At 44.3% G+C, this 15,842-nt stretch overlaps 1 protein-coding gene across 3 annotated transcripts in view; it reads right to left on the bottom strand.

Annotated features, from left to right (window-relative positions):
- The window catches only part of LOC135218244 (AP-3 complex subunit beta-2-like), a 694,745-nt gene that overhangs the window by 438,230 nt on the left and 240,673 nt on the right, over positions 1 to 15,842 (bottom strand). For all 3 annotated transcript variants that reach the window (XM_064254405.1, XM_064254407.1, XM_064254406.1), the window contains one exon: positions 14,038 to 14,198. In XM_064254405.1, the coding sequence (XP_064110475.1) occupies positions 14,038 to 14,198 (161 nt within the window). The remainder of the gene's footprint in view (positions 1 to 14,037; positions 14,199 to 15,842) is intronic.

Below are 15,842 nucleotides of genomic sequence, written 5' to 3'. Positions count from 1 at the left end.
TGTCCAAATGAAGGGATATGTTTACCCCCTTCAGATGAAGCCATCGTGCTACGTTCCTCATCAGGCTCGTGAACACTTGAGGAGCCGTAGAAAGGCCGAAGCACAGAGCCCTGAATTGAAAGACCCTGCCCTGCATCATGAACCGCAGGTATTTCCTCAATGAAGGATGCAGGGGGACGTGAAAATAAGCATCCTGTAGGTCCAAGGATACCATCCAATCTCCTGGACGCAGAGCAGCAAGAACCGAGTTGGAAGTTTCCATAGAGAACTTCTGTTTCTCTACAAATCGGTTCAGTGCGCTCATATCCAGGACAGGCCTCCACCCCCCCGAGGCTTTCGGTACGAGGAACAGTCGATTGTAAAAGCCTTGGGAGTGTGGATCCTGCACTAATTCTATGGCCTCCTTCTCCAACATTTGGTCTACGAGCTGAAGCAGGGTCTTCCTCTTGACAGGGTCCTTGTACTTCGCTGACAGTTCCCTTGGGGTAGACGTCAAGGGAGGCCTGTCTCGGAAGGGGATGAGATATCCTCTTTTCACTATAGAGGGACCAGGTGTCCGCCTCTCTCAAAGCCCATTCTTCTGAGAACTTCAGAAGTCTGGCGCCTACTGGTGCTTGGAGGACTTGAACTTCATTTGGTTTTCTTTGTGGGTCTAAAAGAAGACCTACCTCTCCTTTCCGCTCCTCTCTTCCTAAAGGAGGGCCGGGAATCTGAACTCCCTCGAAAGGGCGGCTTTGGGTTTCGTGGCTCCTTCTTCGTAGCAGGAACAGCTGGCCTCGCCTTTTTGGCTGACTGGACCAGCAGATCTTGTGTCGCCTTCTCAGTAAGTGAGTGAGAAATATCTCTCACTAACTGAGAAGGGAAAAGCTGGTTTGACAGAGGGGCGTATAGTAGGGACGAACTCTGTACCGGCGAGACAGCTTTTGTAAGAAAAGAACTAAATATAGCTCTCTTCTTAAGAATTCCTGCTCCGAAAAGGGAGGCCACTTCCCCCGATCCGTCTTGAACCGTCTTATCCATGCACGCTAGTACACTATTAAGGACTTCGGGGCTCAGGCCTTCATTGTCCTGTGTCTTCTTGGCCAACGCCCCAAGGGACCAGTCTAGAAAGTTAAAAACTTCCAAGACATGGAACAATCCCTTGAGGAGATGGTCCATTTCAGACATTCCCCAATTGTCTTTGCTGGAGAGAGACTGTCTCCTCGACGCATCCACAAGTGTTGAAAAATCTGCCTCAGCAGAAGCTGGGAGGGCGAGTCCCATTGCTTCACCTGTCTTGTACCAAATACCCCTCCTCCCAGAAAGTCTGGAGGGAGGGCAGGTAAAGTGTCTTTCCCGCCTCCTCCTTGGAGCTGAGCCAATTTCCAAAAGACTGCAAAGCTTTCTTCATGGAAATGGTTGGGCGCATCTTCAAGAAGGAGGATGATTTTTGAGGTCTTCGTGCTTGTGAACAGCGACCGAGGAGATGGAGGGGCGGCAGGACTCAGAGAATCTCCAAATTCTTGGAGCAAAAGAGCTCCCAAAGATTTGAAGTCCGAGAGGCCCGCTCTCTTTTGAGCTTCCGTGTCAGAAACATCTTCCAACTCATGTTAAACAGGAGAAGCATTATCAGCCGAAGGAGAGCGCCTCTTATCGCAAGGTGAAGGGCTTCTAGCAGGATCAGATCCCTCCCGACAAGGGCGACGGCTGCCTGTGCGACATCTTGCGTCCCTGCCAGGAGAAGGCTGATCCCGCGAAAAAGCCCTATCATCATCAAAGCCCTCCTGGCAAGGATGACGGCCGTCTGTGCGACATCTTGCATCCCTGTCAGGAGAAGGCTGTGCTTGCGAAAAACTTCCACCAACAACAGATACATCCTGACAAGGACGACGGCCGCCTGTGCGACATCTTGCGCCCTTGTCGAGAGAAATCTGTTCCTGGTAAAAGTCATAGAGAGGAGACTCCTGGTTGACTTCTCTGTCTGCTTTCATTGGAGAAAATCCTAGTTCCTGGCGCCTATCTGGCGCCGAAAGCTTGGCTCGCTCCTCGCGCCTGGATGTCTCTGTCCGCCTCGGACAGTGCCGTCTGTCCAAGCTGTCCACATCTGGATCTTGGCGCCTGGTTGGTGTTGTCCGAGTACGACACTTTTGCCTGTCCATATCGTCCGCTTCTGGCGCTTGGCGCCCGGACGGCGCTGTCTGCGTACAATATTTTTTCATGTCCTGGCTGTCCGCCTTGTCCAGGTTGTCCATATCTGGCGCTTGGCGCCTGGTTGTCGCTGTATACGTACGATAATTCCGCCTGTCCGGGCTGTCCGCGTCTGGCAGCTGATGTCTGGCTGGCGCCATCCGTGTATGACACTTTTGCCTGTCCGAGTTGTCCACTTCTGGCGCCGAGCGCCTGGCTGGCGCTGTCCGCCTCGGACACTCGATTCTGTTGTCGTTGTCCGTATCTGGCGTCCCACGCCTATGAGCTTCTGTCCGTTCTTCCGTTGTCGTCTGTCCTAGGACGAGGAGTAGAGGAGAGGAGCCTGGAGTCCGGAACGCCCACCAGACGAGATCTCTTAACAGGAAGAAAAGTGTCTTTCCTCCGAGGAGGATCCTTTCTTAATACTCCTACCAATGAAGATATCTGTTCCTGCATTTTAAGGAGGATATCTGTCGCAGTTTCTTCCCTCTCCTTATAAGGAAGAGGAGAAGGCGCCCTGGAGGGCGTAGGCGATCGTGATCCTAGAGCAGGAGAATTCCATGTCTTCTTGGCTCTTTTCCTCTCGCAGGGAGAATCCTCTGGGAAACGTTCCGGGCTCGAGTCCAGCGTAGGCACTTTCCAACTCCTCCAAATTGGATGCGATAGTTCGTCGGAAGTCCATCCACTTCTGCGGGGAGACGAATCGGATGATGAGAAGCACTCTTAGGATGCCTTTCCAATGGCGATCCTTGGCAGTCTGGGACACTACAGATTCTGCCGAGGGGACGCCTGATCGGTGGGGATTCTCCGTAACCTCCGTACGGCTGTCGACATTCCTTCTCCTCTGGGCCTGGGAGCTTGGAAGAGGTGTAGGCCTGGGAGCGAGACAGAGCCGATCAGACGCACCCTCCACTACACTGGGAACACTTTCATCACTTTCCACAGCCTTACCTTGAAGAGCTTGCATTTTAAGCTCCATCCTTCTTAATGCCGTCTTCAGATTTACAATCTCCGTAGCAGAATTTGCATTATCTGCGACGGGAGAGGGCGATACTGCATGTGAGGAAGCAATTAATTGGGGGTTAGTTATACTAACTGGCTCATTAGAGCGAGATCTACTCAAACTTCTCGAGGCAGCTTTTCTAACCCTATCTCTCTCTAACTTCCTTAAGTAGGAATCTAGAGTCTTCCATCCTTCCTCACTCAAATTCACACATTCATTGCAAGTGTTAGATCTAGAGCATTCATTCCCCCTACACCTCTTGCATACATTGTGAGGATCTACCGAAGCTTTCGGTAGTCTCACCAAACAACCCTCATTCATACATCTTCTAACTTCGCAGCTAGAATCAGACATTTTGAGAACAATCCAAAGCAAAATCCAAAAAACAGTCCACAAAAACGAATGCCAAACCACAGATCCAAATACGTCACCAAATAATCAGTCCAGAAGATCAACGGCGATGAAAAAACAAAAGTCAAAGTCAGGAGGAACCAGCAACGATGTTACCGGAACCGGCGACAGAGAAAATCTGATTAGAAAACGGGAATGGTTCCTATTCCTGCCACCCAGCGGCAGGGCGATAGATCACCTACCTACCTGTAGCGTGTGCCGCGAAACTCGAATTTCTGTCGGGAACGACGGAGTCTATAGCTAAGTATATATCTGACAGGGAAGTTGAATGTACAAAAATACGAATCTGTGAGATCAATATTAAATCCAAATTGGAATATTTTCTTTAATGACGATTTGGTTGTAGTAATAGTACTAGCTGCTAAACCTTTTTCGAACAAGGTTCTGAAAAAGGTAATTGCCAGATTTGTAGTCATGGTTTGTACCTTTGTGTCTCTCACAAAGGTGGCTAGCTTCTTCACTGCTGAATCGTATTGACGCAGTGTTGATTCTCGTTTGTCTGATTCCAGGAACAGGATGTTTTGAGGGTCATGTTGGCATCTTTTTGTGCCGCAAACTTCATGAAGTCCATAAAGTTAGGGCTTTCTGAATCCTTGAGGAAGCGGACACAGTCCGCGTTTGTACCAACTGCGTCAGTCTGGGATTGGGAATCCGCCGGGGCTGGAGTCCCAATTCCACTAGTAGTGGGAACCAATTGTTCTTGGGCCAGTTGGGAGCTACTAAGGCGATCTGACCTTGAAAGATCTGAGCTTGTTCAGAACTTTCAGTAGTAGGTTTATTGTGGGGAAGAGATAAATTCTCTTTCAAGTATTCCAGTCTATTGCCATAGCGTCCGTGGCATATGCCAGAGGGTCCAGGTTGGGAGCCACATAACATGACAGTTTGTGGTTTGATTCTGTGGCAAAAAGGTCTACTTGAAGCCCTGGCACCTGTTGGCAGATCCATTTGAAAGAATTTCTGTCTAGTGACCATTCTGATTCCAGTGGAGTGGTCCTTGACACTGCGTCTGCCACTACATTCCTTACTCCTGCTAGGTGAGTGGCTGATAGGTGCCATTGGTTCCTTTCGGCTAGGGCAAGTATTGCTATCATTACATGATTTACATGGCTCGATTTGGAGCCGCCTCTGTTTACGCAGTGGACTACCACCGCACTGTCTAATACAAATTTGATGTGGATTTTCTTTGCTGGCAAGAGTTTCTTCAGGGTTAGAAACACTGCCATGGCCTCCAGTAGATTGATATGTAGCTGGCGGAATGTCACTGACCAAGTTCTTGACTTCTGCCCAGGGGCGGAGTCTCTTGCATAAGATTGCCGGGATCCGGGACACTTTGTCCCGGGATCTTTTGTTTGCTCTGGATTGCCAGACCCAGTTTATCTCTTTTAGTTTGGCTTTCAACAGCATGTCCGTAACTGATGCAAATTGGAGTGAACCTAGAATTCGTTCTTGGTTCCGGCGGGACGTCTGTTTGCCTTTGAGGAATTGCCTTGTAGCCTTTGCTATTTCCCTGCGTTTTGCTGGCGGAATCAATAGATTGTAACCATTTAGGTCCCATTGTATTCCCAACTACTGAAAACGTGGTGCTGGAGTCAGCCGGGACTTTTTCTTGTTTATCTGGAATCCCAGGTATTCCAGAAAACTTATCACTTTGACCGTTAACTTGCGGCACTCTTCAGCGTCTGTGGCCCATATGAGCCAATCGTCTAGATAGGCTACTAGCATTATCCCTTGGGTCCTTAATTCCTGGACTACTGTTTCCGCTATCTTCATAAATATTCTGGGCGCTCTGCTGAGCCCGAATGGCATTACTTTGAAGGAATAGGCCTTCTTCCCTATCCTGAAGCCTAGGAAGGGACGGAAGTGTCTTGCTATTGGGACATGATAGTAGGCATCTGTAAGATCTATAGAGGTGGTGACGGCCCCACGGGGAAGTAAGGTCCTCACCTGCAAAACGGTCAGCATACAGAACTTGTCGCACTGAATAAATGAATTTATATGGGACAAGTCTAGGATTATTCTTGGCTTGTGTGAGTCTTTCTTTGGAACGCTGAAATTTTAAGTGTCTGACTTCTGACACTGCCCTCTTTTGAAGCAATTCTTGGGTATATTCGCATTCGGTTTCTGGTAAAATCTGGTTGATGGAGGAGGCCCTTGTTTCCAACTCCATCCCAGACCTTTTGTTACAATACTGTGTGCCCAAGTGCTGAACCTCCAACGGTTTCGGAAGAGGTACAGCCTCCCTCCTACCTGAGGAGTCTCACTGGTTGGCAGATGGACGGCCACCCCGGGCTCCCCGGAAGCCTTTGCCTCGGGCCGAAGCTCTTCCGCCACCTCTGTGTTGGAAAGCACCCCTAGCTTGGCTGCCTCTGGCAAATCTGTTGTACCCGTGAAACCCCTGGGATTCGAAGGTAGCATTGAAAGCCGGGGAGGTGGCGAAGGAAGTCGCGCTCTGGGGTTGCTGGGCAGGCTGGCTCAAAAGCACAAACTGCTGCTGCGGCTGTGCTTTTGAGGTGGAGGGCTGATTCATTTGGGTCACCGGGACCGCTTGGACCACTGTTTGTGGCTGAGATGGCTGGAAGGGTTGGTACTTCCTCAACTTCTTCCTGCCCATAGGGTGTGATCCGGCGGACTCAGGTTTCCTTTTTGAAATGAGTCCCCAGCGAATCCTCAGACTCTGGTTCACCCTAGCTGCTTCCCCGAGTACTTTGTTGACGATAGAGTCGGGGAAGAGATTTACTCCCCAGATCGATGATCTAATGAGCTTGTTGGGCTCGTGGCGGATGGAAGCGTCCGCCAGGATGTGCTTCCTGCAGTTCCGCCTAGCCACTGCGAAGTCATAAAGATCACATTGAACTGTGTGAAGGAATGGCTTCGTTAGGACTTTAAACAGTGGCTCGTCCGCATATATCAGCGATGTCATCTTTATCATGGTGGCGGAGTTGAGAGACCTACTCAGTCTACACCTCGCGTCATACTCGGCTTTGACTAGAGTGTCCAGAAGCCTGGGAAGCCGCTCGCCGAACAACGTAGTTCCGCAGTCCGAGGCAAGCTTACCACCGTAAAGGTGGCCGGAGCGTCTACCCAACACTGTGCCTCCGGGGAGCAGAAGGGAAGGCAAATCTGTCTCCCGGAGTTGCGGCATGGGTTTATCCTCCGTGGCTGCCTGTAGTGTTAGCTCCAGCCACTTTGGAGAGGCATGGGGTAGGGGTGTTGTCACCCACTACAAAGATAGTAAACGGGCTCTTGTGGGCTGTCAACTTAGTGTTGACGCACTGCCACTCCGTCAAGCTCCGGACCCATGCTTGTTGGGCTTGGTCCCTGGGAAAGATAACGGTCTCCTTCGGGACCTTATCTTCCCTTACCATAGCCTTGTCTGTCAGACAGGCATACCCCATGAATGGGAACTGGAGATCATGCGGGTAGAACTCAAAGTCCTCCAGTCTTCGAGTCCCGCATCCCTCAATGGTAAGCATACCGTACGCGAAAGGAGCGTATGCTGCTGGCCTCCAGGGGTTATTGTTTTTAAATGGGGGCAGCTTTGAGGAGTCCAGCATCGACAGAGGTTGAATAGCCTGTCCGGAATGAGGTTGTCCTGTTGTCATATTTTCCCGGATACCCGCCACTAGGGTCTCCTGAGTTATCATCCTCTCCGTCAGGGATTGGATGGACTGTCCTGATGCCTCGAGAGTGGAGGATAGCTGGGAGAAAATCTCCTGGAACTTGGTCTGAACCAAGTTCCCTACCTGCTCCATCATAATCGAGGAGAATGCCGCCGGGTCAAAGCTAGATTCCTGGGCCCTAGCTTTTGAACCTCTTGCTCTTGACCCCTGTGGAGGGGGAGTAGCATCTGCCGAGTCCGCACCGGGATGGGGAGCCGATGGCGTACTGGCACGGCTAGATCCAGACCTTGGTTTAGGCAAGGACTTCTTAATAGCCTTAAAGGTGGAAGGATTTCTCACCTTAGGGATCACCGAGCTTGCCTTGTGTCTAACAGACTGAAGCTTACCGGTGAATCCCTGGAAAGAAGAAGTAGTAGCAGAAGAAGAATGAGATGAGCTAAAGAGCAAGCCTTGAGCCCCTACGCTACCTGCCTCGACAACATTCTTACCTTCGCCCTGGTTGTCCACAACCATGGGCTCTCGCTTCAAGTCCAAGGCCGCTACTTCCCCTAACACCACCTCGCCGAAGTTGTCGTCCGGTAAGGGCGAGGTCTCCGCCTGGATCCTGGCGATAATGGGGGCCGCTCCTCCGCCTCTACAGCTGCCGACTTCTTTGTTCCGGGGTAGATGAGCGAAGCCATCTCCTCGGACAGCATGTAGGGCTGTCTGGCCTTCACATTACGGCCAAAGCCACCGGACCCAGGCCATCAGAGTAGCCATCGCCGCATCCTTGACGGCTTGAATACTCTGTAAGAGAGAGTTCTCTCAATCCTTAAACTAAAAACTATCCTTAGTCTAGTATGTATCAACGTGATTTTATTCAATCTGATTCTCATTGTATCCTTTTTAAGGGTGGTACGTACCGACTGGGAGGTGAATTCATTCACCAGTCCGTAGCAGACCTCGCACCCCTCATGGTGCCACACCGGCAGAGATCCCACCTGTACCACACATCCGGCGTGGGTCCGGCACACCACGTGCCCGCAGGGCTCTTGGAGAACGGCGGTACACCCCGTCTCCAGGCAACGCACCATCTGTAAGTTGAATGATACATGAGTGTCACTAATTAGACCCACCGGAGATGTATCCGGTGGGGCATGCATTCTTAACTAGTAAAATTTCATGCATCCCTGTTTCTCGCCAGCTCCGAGGACTAGTCATTGTTCTTGACATGAAAGTAAAGGTATAGGCCTGATGGAACAGGGCAGGGTAAGGGAGACCTGGCCTGACTCCGTTGGCACCGGAGACGTTCAATCTAGTCAACTAAGATTGAGTCTCAAGCCTATTTTCCCTTCCCACCAGGGTCTGGGATAGATGTGACAAACCAAGAAGGTCAAACAAGGCGAGGGAGCTAGTGATAACATGGTACCTCGGTTCTGAATACCCGGCGGAGTAGGTTATCCGCCGTAGTAAACGAGCCTGAAGTATATAATAAGATAAGATATCTTACTAGTCATAAATAATACATGCGCGTAACTAACTGTTCCAACCATGGTGGATCGTTCCCAGTGTCAGGTCTTCTTACACCTAGCTATTCTACGCCAGGTCCGGCTTCGTAAGAACAGATCAGGGAAATCGGTAAAACCTTAGCCTGAGTCTGGTCAAGTAAAGGGTCATAGCTATTCGTATAGCCAATACCTTGGAGCCGGAGTCCCGGTCCCGCCAGAGTCCCGGTCCCGCCGGAGCGGGAGGATAGGTCTGGTGAAGTAGGACCGTGGATAGGGGATGTGACTCTAGTGGCACGGAGAGCGCACCGTCCCGACGAGCCAGGTGGCCAACCAAGGCTCGCCCGAGCGGGCACCCTCTTACCACCCATACTGAGCATGACGCGGTGGACCTATCCCCTGACCGTACTCCCTACCCTCCCCTTTATGCGAGAGGCTTGGGTCGGCTACCTGGAGTAGTGTGAGGCGAGCCGCGTTCCCCCACAGAGGTGGGTGCAGGGGGAGGGAGGTCGACTAGAAGGGTGGCCCTCACGCGATCAGTTGGAGACCTTACCAGCCAGGTGTACAACCACACAGTAGGTCATGGCCGAACTGATCAGGAGTAGTAGGCCTATAGGCCTACTAAAACATGCAAACGCGCAACATAACACAATATCCGTATCATTCAGATAATAACAATCAAATACATATATAGTCCTGACGCGGGGGAGACAAGAGAGGAAAGGGAAGGGAGATGGAGAGAGGGAGAAAGCAAAGAGTCCTCTCGGGCGGCTGGCCTAACCCTCGCAAATCGAAACTATCTGAACAGGTTAGCCAGGAAGGCTCTGAACAGGTTAGCCAGGAAGGCTCTGAGCAGCTAGCCTAGCTCGCCAAATCGAATTCTATAACCGATATGGCCAGGAAGACCAGGGTGGCTCATGGACCGTCATGTATAGGCTACGGTAAGGGCCAAGGCTCTTCCGTACACTGACAAAGAAGTCTCTTATTAAAGAGACTAATATACTAAGTAGAATATAATACACCATCTAGGTAAATTAAAGGTTGGAAGACCAACCTAACGGATGTATAATAGGACTACAAGGTCTAGGCTACCTTCCGAGAGCATGCAGCTCGGCTCGGTAGGCTAGTATCCCCCGCGATCGGACATAAAACTAACGTCAGGATTAAAAATGCAAAACATCTATAAATAATATCTGAGGAACTGCTAATCTATCCAAAAGAGGCGACTCCAATTAGTATGGGAGACCAATTGGGTGCCGACATGAGCGTAAATATACGCGGGTAGCGATGCGCGAATGGCTGCCTTGGGCTCCTGCTCATACATATAACCAAAATAAACACGTTTATAAGCCTATCGCTACCTTAAAACATGATCAAACATTAATAGCAGTACTCAACTTAGATGCAGCAGATTCTTGACGTTCAGCCATGATAATAAAAGGGTGAATTCACAAAGAATAACACAGCTCAAAAACACAACACGTGTGGCGTTACCAGTGCTATCGAAAGGAAAGGTAAACAAGACGCTAGTTGTAGCAGTGGCGGGCGGTAGATGGCCTGGAACGGCTCCTCTGTAGACGAGGGATATTGAGAAAGGAAGAGACTAAATGGCAGGGGACCTCTGATAGTGGTTACACACGCCCCAGTTTCCATACCGACACCCTAAATAAGGGTGAGCGAGCCAGGAAACTCTGGCATAACCATATAGCTTTTTTCTCTAGTATATTTAGCAATATTTATACCTTCTAAATGAGTGCTATAGGAATCAATTCACGGAGCGACACAGGTTAGGCCCAGAAATTGTCTGTTGGGTGCCAATTGGACGTATGGTATGTTGATATAATTTTTTTTTTTTTAATTCGCGGAAAAATAGTTATAGGCCTACAAGGCGAAAACTTTTGAATCACGCGCCTCGGGGGATGCTGGGAGCTCACAGATCAAGGTGTTGTTTTGTTTACAATCGTTACGCAGGCGCGCAAGCACAAATTTCTTTCTTATCGCACTAAAAAGTATCAGCGACACATCTCAGAAATTATTTCATCACTTTGACATAATTTTTGCACCATTTTATATTAGCCGTTACATGGAGTATTATACTATATGAAAATGTGTGCAATTTCATGTAGAATACAACAAAAAACAACTCATGGTTTTGCTTTTATCCGTTTTGAAATATTTTCATATAAATAACGATAAATGTCAAAATTTCAACATTCGGTCAACTTTGACTCTACTGAAATGGTCGAAAAACGCAATTGTAAGCTAAAAATCTTATCTTCTAGTAATATTCAATCATTTACCTTCATTTTGCAACAAATTGGAAGTCTCTAGCACAATAATTCAATTTATGGTGAATTTATGAAATAAACTTTTTCCTTACGTCCACACGGTAACTCTTCCGAAAAAATCAAAATTTTTTTGTCCGATTGTCGTAATGTTTGCACCATTTTAAATTAGCCGTTACATAAAATTTTTATATGAAAATGTGCGCAATTTCATGTAGAATACAACATAAAACAACCTATGGTTGTAGCTTTTATCAGTTTTGAAATATTTTCATATAAATAACGATAAATAGAAAAAATTCGTCCTTCGGTGAACTTTAAGTCGACCGAAATGGTCGAAAACTGCAATTGTAAACTACAACACTTACAGTCTAGTAATATTCAATCAATTACCTTCATTTTGCAACAAACAGGAAGTCTCTAGCACAATATTTCGATTTATGGGGAATTTTTGAAAACTGCTTTTTTTTACGTCCACACGTTACGAATTCATGCATCATTTTGTGACAATATTTTCTCTGTGTTGCCTTGATCATTTTACAATGTGTTATATACCAAAAGGATCGCAATTTAGTGTACAATACAACGGAAAAATAATTAACTCATTAGCTTTAACCGTTTTGCTCATAGCGCGATTTGAATACAATTATATATGAAATTTTGTTTTTGCGCTATCATATATCCCATTATTTATAAATGATAATGATATTTTTTTCATTTCTGATGGTTGCATACTAAACTTCATGCAATGACAAAAAAGGAGCCAAAAATGAACTCTTAATCTTGAAAACTAAGTGTGCTGTGATTTTTTGAAGAAACATTTTTTCCGCTTCGGCGCTCACTCCCAGACCCCGCCGGCATACGGGAGACAATTATTATACCCCTTCGGTGTTAAAGGGTTAAGATAAGAATGATTGCTCAAATAAAAAAATAAACCTAGTACACTTTGTCCCTTCTAATAGTAGGTGGCTAGTCTAGGTTATCAGGATTTACCAGATATCCAATGCATACAATTAAGTTCTGAAGCATTCATATAACAGGTTATTTTTATTGATGCATTACACTTTTTTCATAATGTATTTCTAAAAATAATTTTGAAAAAAATAATCAAACGGTAGATGGATAATCAGACCTAAATTTCTCCCAAACTATAAAACATTGAATTTACAATTCATTAATTACCTATACATACTCAGTAAGAATTGACAAACTGTGTGGTCAGTGGCATACTAAATGGGGGGGGGGGGGGGGGGGGGGGGGTCCGCCCCAGGTGACAGCTTGATGGGGGTGTCATAAAGGCTCATAGATTATATTCAATTCCTCAGTTTGATGTTTCCAATTATCATTATTATTATTATTATTATTATTATTATTATTATTATTATTATTATTATTATTATTATTATTCAGTGATTTTCTGACGCAGTCTGCCTCAGAAAACGGGCAATTTCTGCCTCAGGAGTGCACATTATGTCGCTGTAAAGCCAGTCAAGAAAAAATTTAAAAAACTGATTACAGCCTTGGAGAGTAGATACAAGAGGATCAGCTGAAAATTTACTAAAAGCTGTGAGTGATTTTTCATTTTTGTCATTTCTCTCATTCTGGTGTGATATATTGGAGGAAGTGGACCTCACACAAAAATATTTGCAAACAGATGGAATAAGCTTGGAGAAATGCTGTGTAAAGATCAAAAGTTCGAAAGTGTTCTTTAGAAGTCAGCGCAATGAAATTGTAGGGAAAGCAATTGTATATGCAAGTCAACTATGTGAAGAAATGGGGCTATCCATGGAAAGACGGGGAAGAATAAAGAAAAGAATGCCTGGAGAGCTTACTAGGGATAGTGGACTGAAATTGCAAGAGGAAATGAGGAGATTAATGTTTTAATGTAACGATAAGTTTAATCAAGAACTGAATGTTCGATCAGAGGCCATGGATAATGTGCTGTCAACATTTGCAACCATTCAGCCACACACTTTGCTCTCTGTAAATTAAGAACAACTTCAGGAGAGCACCTCAAGCATGTCTAAGATTTTTAATGAAATTCCAGAAGAGGATGTCAAAGTGGAAATTGTGCGACTCAGAGGACACTTGGGGGCCGCCAAAATCATGACTAAAGGAGCAACACTTGGACGATCTTACAGTTTCCCAAGTTCATTGTCGAATGGGGCTTGGGAGAATCCTTGCCAAAATTATCTCTGTGCATGAGACTTTTTAACAATTTGTGTATCAGTAGCATCATGCGAAAGAAGTTTCTCTAAGCTAAAGCTTATAAAGAATTATCTTTGATCAACAATGAGTCAAGCAAGATTGAACAGTCTTGCAATAATTTCTAAAGAAAATGAATATTTAAAGAATATTAATTTTGATTGTGTCATTGACAAGTTTGGTGCTGCTAAGTCACATAGAATGAGAGTGTAAAATTTGTCTTATTTAGTAAATCAGAAGGAGAATATTTAACTTTATTTAAAAATGTTTTTTTTACATTGAGATCTTTTCTGTTGCAAAACAAAATTTGTTTTAGTTACGATTATGGTTTTATCTAGCCTACAATATGCATGTATTACAAGTGGCTAAGAATGAAATGTCAATGTACTATTATTCTTTAAGTATTACAAGATATCAACCAAAAAAAAGCTATATATTCATTCCTTATAAAAAAATCTCAAGTTATTGGGCTGGTGTGGGGAGGGGGTTGTAAAGGAATATTAGCCTGGAATAAACGGCCCTGGTGCCAAATACTCTAGGAATGCCTCTGTGTGTGGTTGCTAACAAAACTCATTAGCTAACAGACAATGACAAAACTCATCAAACTAGGCAACACACGTCTAAGTAAAAAATTCTGGTAATTATAAATAAGCCCGGTTAACTATGAAATCAACATGAGAAGCCATCACCAAATGAGTTTTACTTTATAGTATAGAATCAATGACAAACTGAATAAGATAACAAAACAGTACTATTAGGAAAAATTAAGTTCCTACCTTCTGAAATTTGAGTCCATTAAAATACGTGCAATATCTCATCTGCAAAAATAGCTCACATTCATTTCCAAATATTTTAATACTCACCTGTATAACTTTGGTATCGCATGAGCAGCTGTTTTACGAACATATGGTGACATATCTGTTACTGCATCCTTTATAGCAAGCATCATAATAGGAACAATAACAGGAACTCGAATACTTGACAAAACACGGAGGGCACATGCACGAATCAGCTGATTTGGATCCTGAAATTGTATCAGAAGTTAATAGTAACACATACTACAAACCAAAGAAATACACATGTGGATTATCTAATTAATACCAAATTATGACTATTAATTCCACTGGTGAATCACAGGACAAAATTTTGACACCGATTCAAAGTTTGACAAGGAAAACATAAAATTTTAACACTTCATCACTCAACCTTTAGAAGAGTCTGACTGGTTGATTACAGCTACTACAACTAGCTTCACAATACCTAGGTTATTGATGTCATATGAATTAAAATAGGAAACTAATAATATATATATATATATATATATATATATATATATATATATATATATATATATATATATATATATAATATATATATATGCTTAAAAAATCACAGTAGATGCAACGTGACTTCATAAATAAGCGAATTACCACAGGAAAATGATTAGTCAGAAATCCAAGCGCTTTCGTCTTTATTCAGACATCGTCAAGTAGCTCCTTGACGATGTCTGAATAAAGACGAAAGCGCTTGGATTTCTGACTATCATTTTCCCGTGGTATTTGCTATATATATATATATATATTATATATATATAATATATATCTATATTAATATATATAAATATATATACATATATATATATCTATATATATATTCATAACGATATATATATATATAATATATATATAAACTAATACCTATAATATCATATATGTATAACTGAATCACTAAAGTTAGGAACGTGATAAATCCATAAATAAAGATAAATGCCACGAAGGAAAAATAAACGAAGGAGTCTGCAAGATCTTTCGACTTTATAAGTCCTCTACTGAGCAGATACTGACAAAAGTACGAGAGAAGACAATACAAGAAGGTTCGTATAACTGACAGATAGGGATTATAAAGGGATTATTACCTAGAATCCGACACACCTGGAAGATAAGAAACCTTCCCAAACAAGCATAAACAATGGGTGCAATTAAAGGTTTAAGACAATTATCTCAGATACAATTTCCAGACAATTAAAGGATTATAGGTGACAGCTATTCGGAACTTGGTAAACAAAACTATATTCACAAAACATGACAGACATACATTACAACAAATTTTTTTTTTTTTTAATAACTCTAAGGCAACTGATTTTTATTTAAGTCAGTAATTATATCTTTGAGGTCATTCTTAAACATGTTACAGATACAAGGGTCTAAATGAAAAAGGCCACGACTAACATTGAAATTACAATGAAAAGTAAGTTGTATTTAAGCAGATTCTAAAAGATTTCGTGATAAGACATCTCTTGACCTTGCAATTACTGAACTATCAATCCAATTAATTCGGTGGTTGTTTTCACTTAAATGAATAAATAATGCATTAGATTTCTGCCCAGTTTTTACAGAGTATTTATGCTGGCTTAGCCTTACTTCTAAGGCTTTGCTGGACTGTCCGAGATAGAATGAGGGACAATCCATACATGGAATTTTATATATTATGTTGTTGCTTTCTCTGGGGCCATTTTTTATTAACATTCTTTTTAGTGTGTTATTATAGGAAAAAACAAGGTTGACATTAAAAGCTTTTAACAATGGTTTAATGGTTTCAAATCCGTTAAAATACGGCAAACTGAGAATGTTCTTAGAATTTTCTTTCTGTGTGTTATTTACAGTATAAA

Source organism: Macrobrachium nipponense, chromosome 9 (genome assembly GCF_015104395.2).
Source record: "Macrobrachium nipponense isolate FS-2020 chromosome 9, ASM1510439v2, whole genome shotgun sequence".
In the NCBI taxonomy this organism is placed as follows: Eukaryota; Metazoa; Arthropoda; class Malacostraca; order Decapoda; family Palaemonidae; genus Macrobrachium; species Macrobrachium nipponense.
Note: the sequence above shows the minus strand (reverse complement) of the source record. Positions and strands in the feature narration are given on the sequence as shown.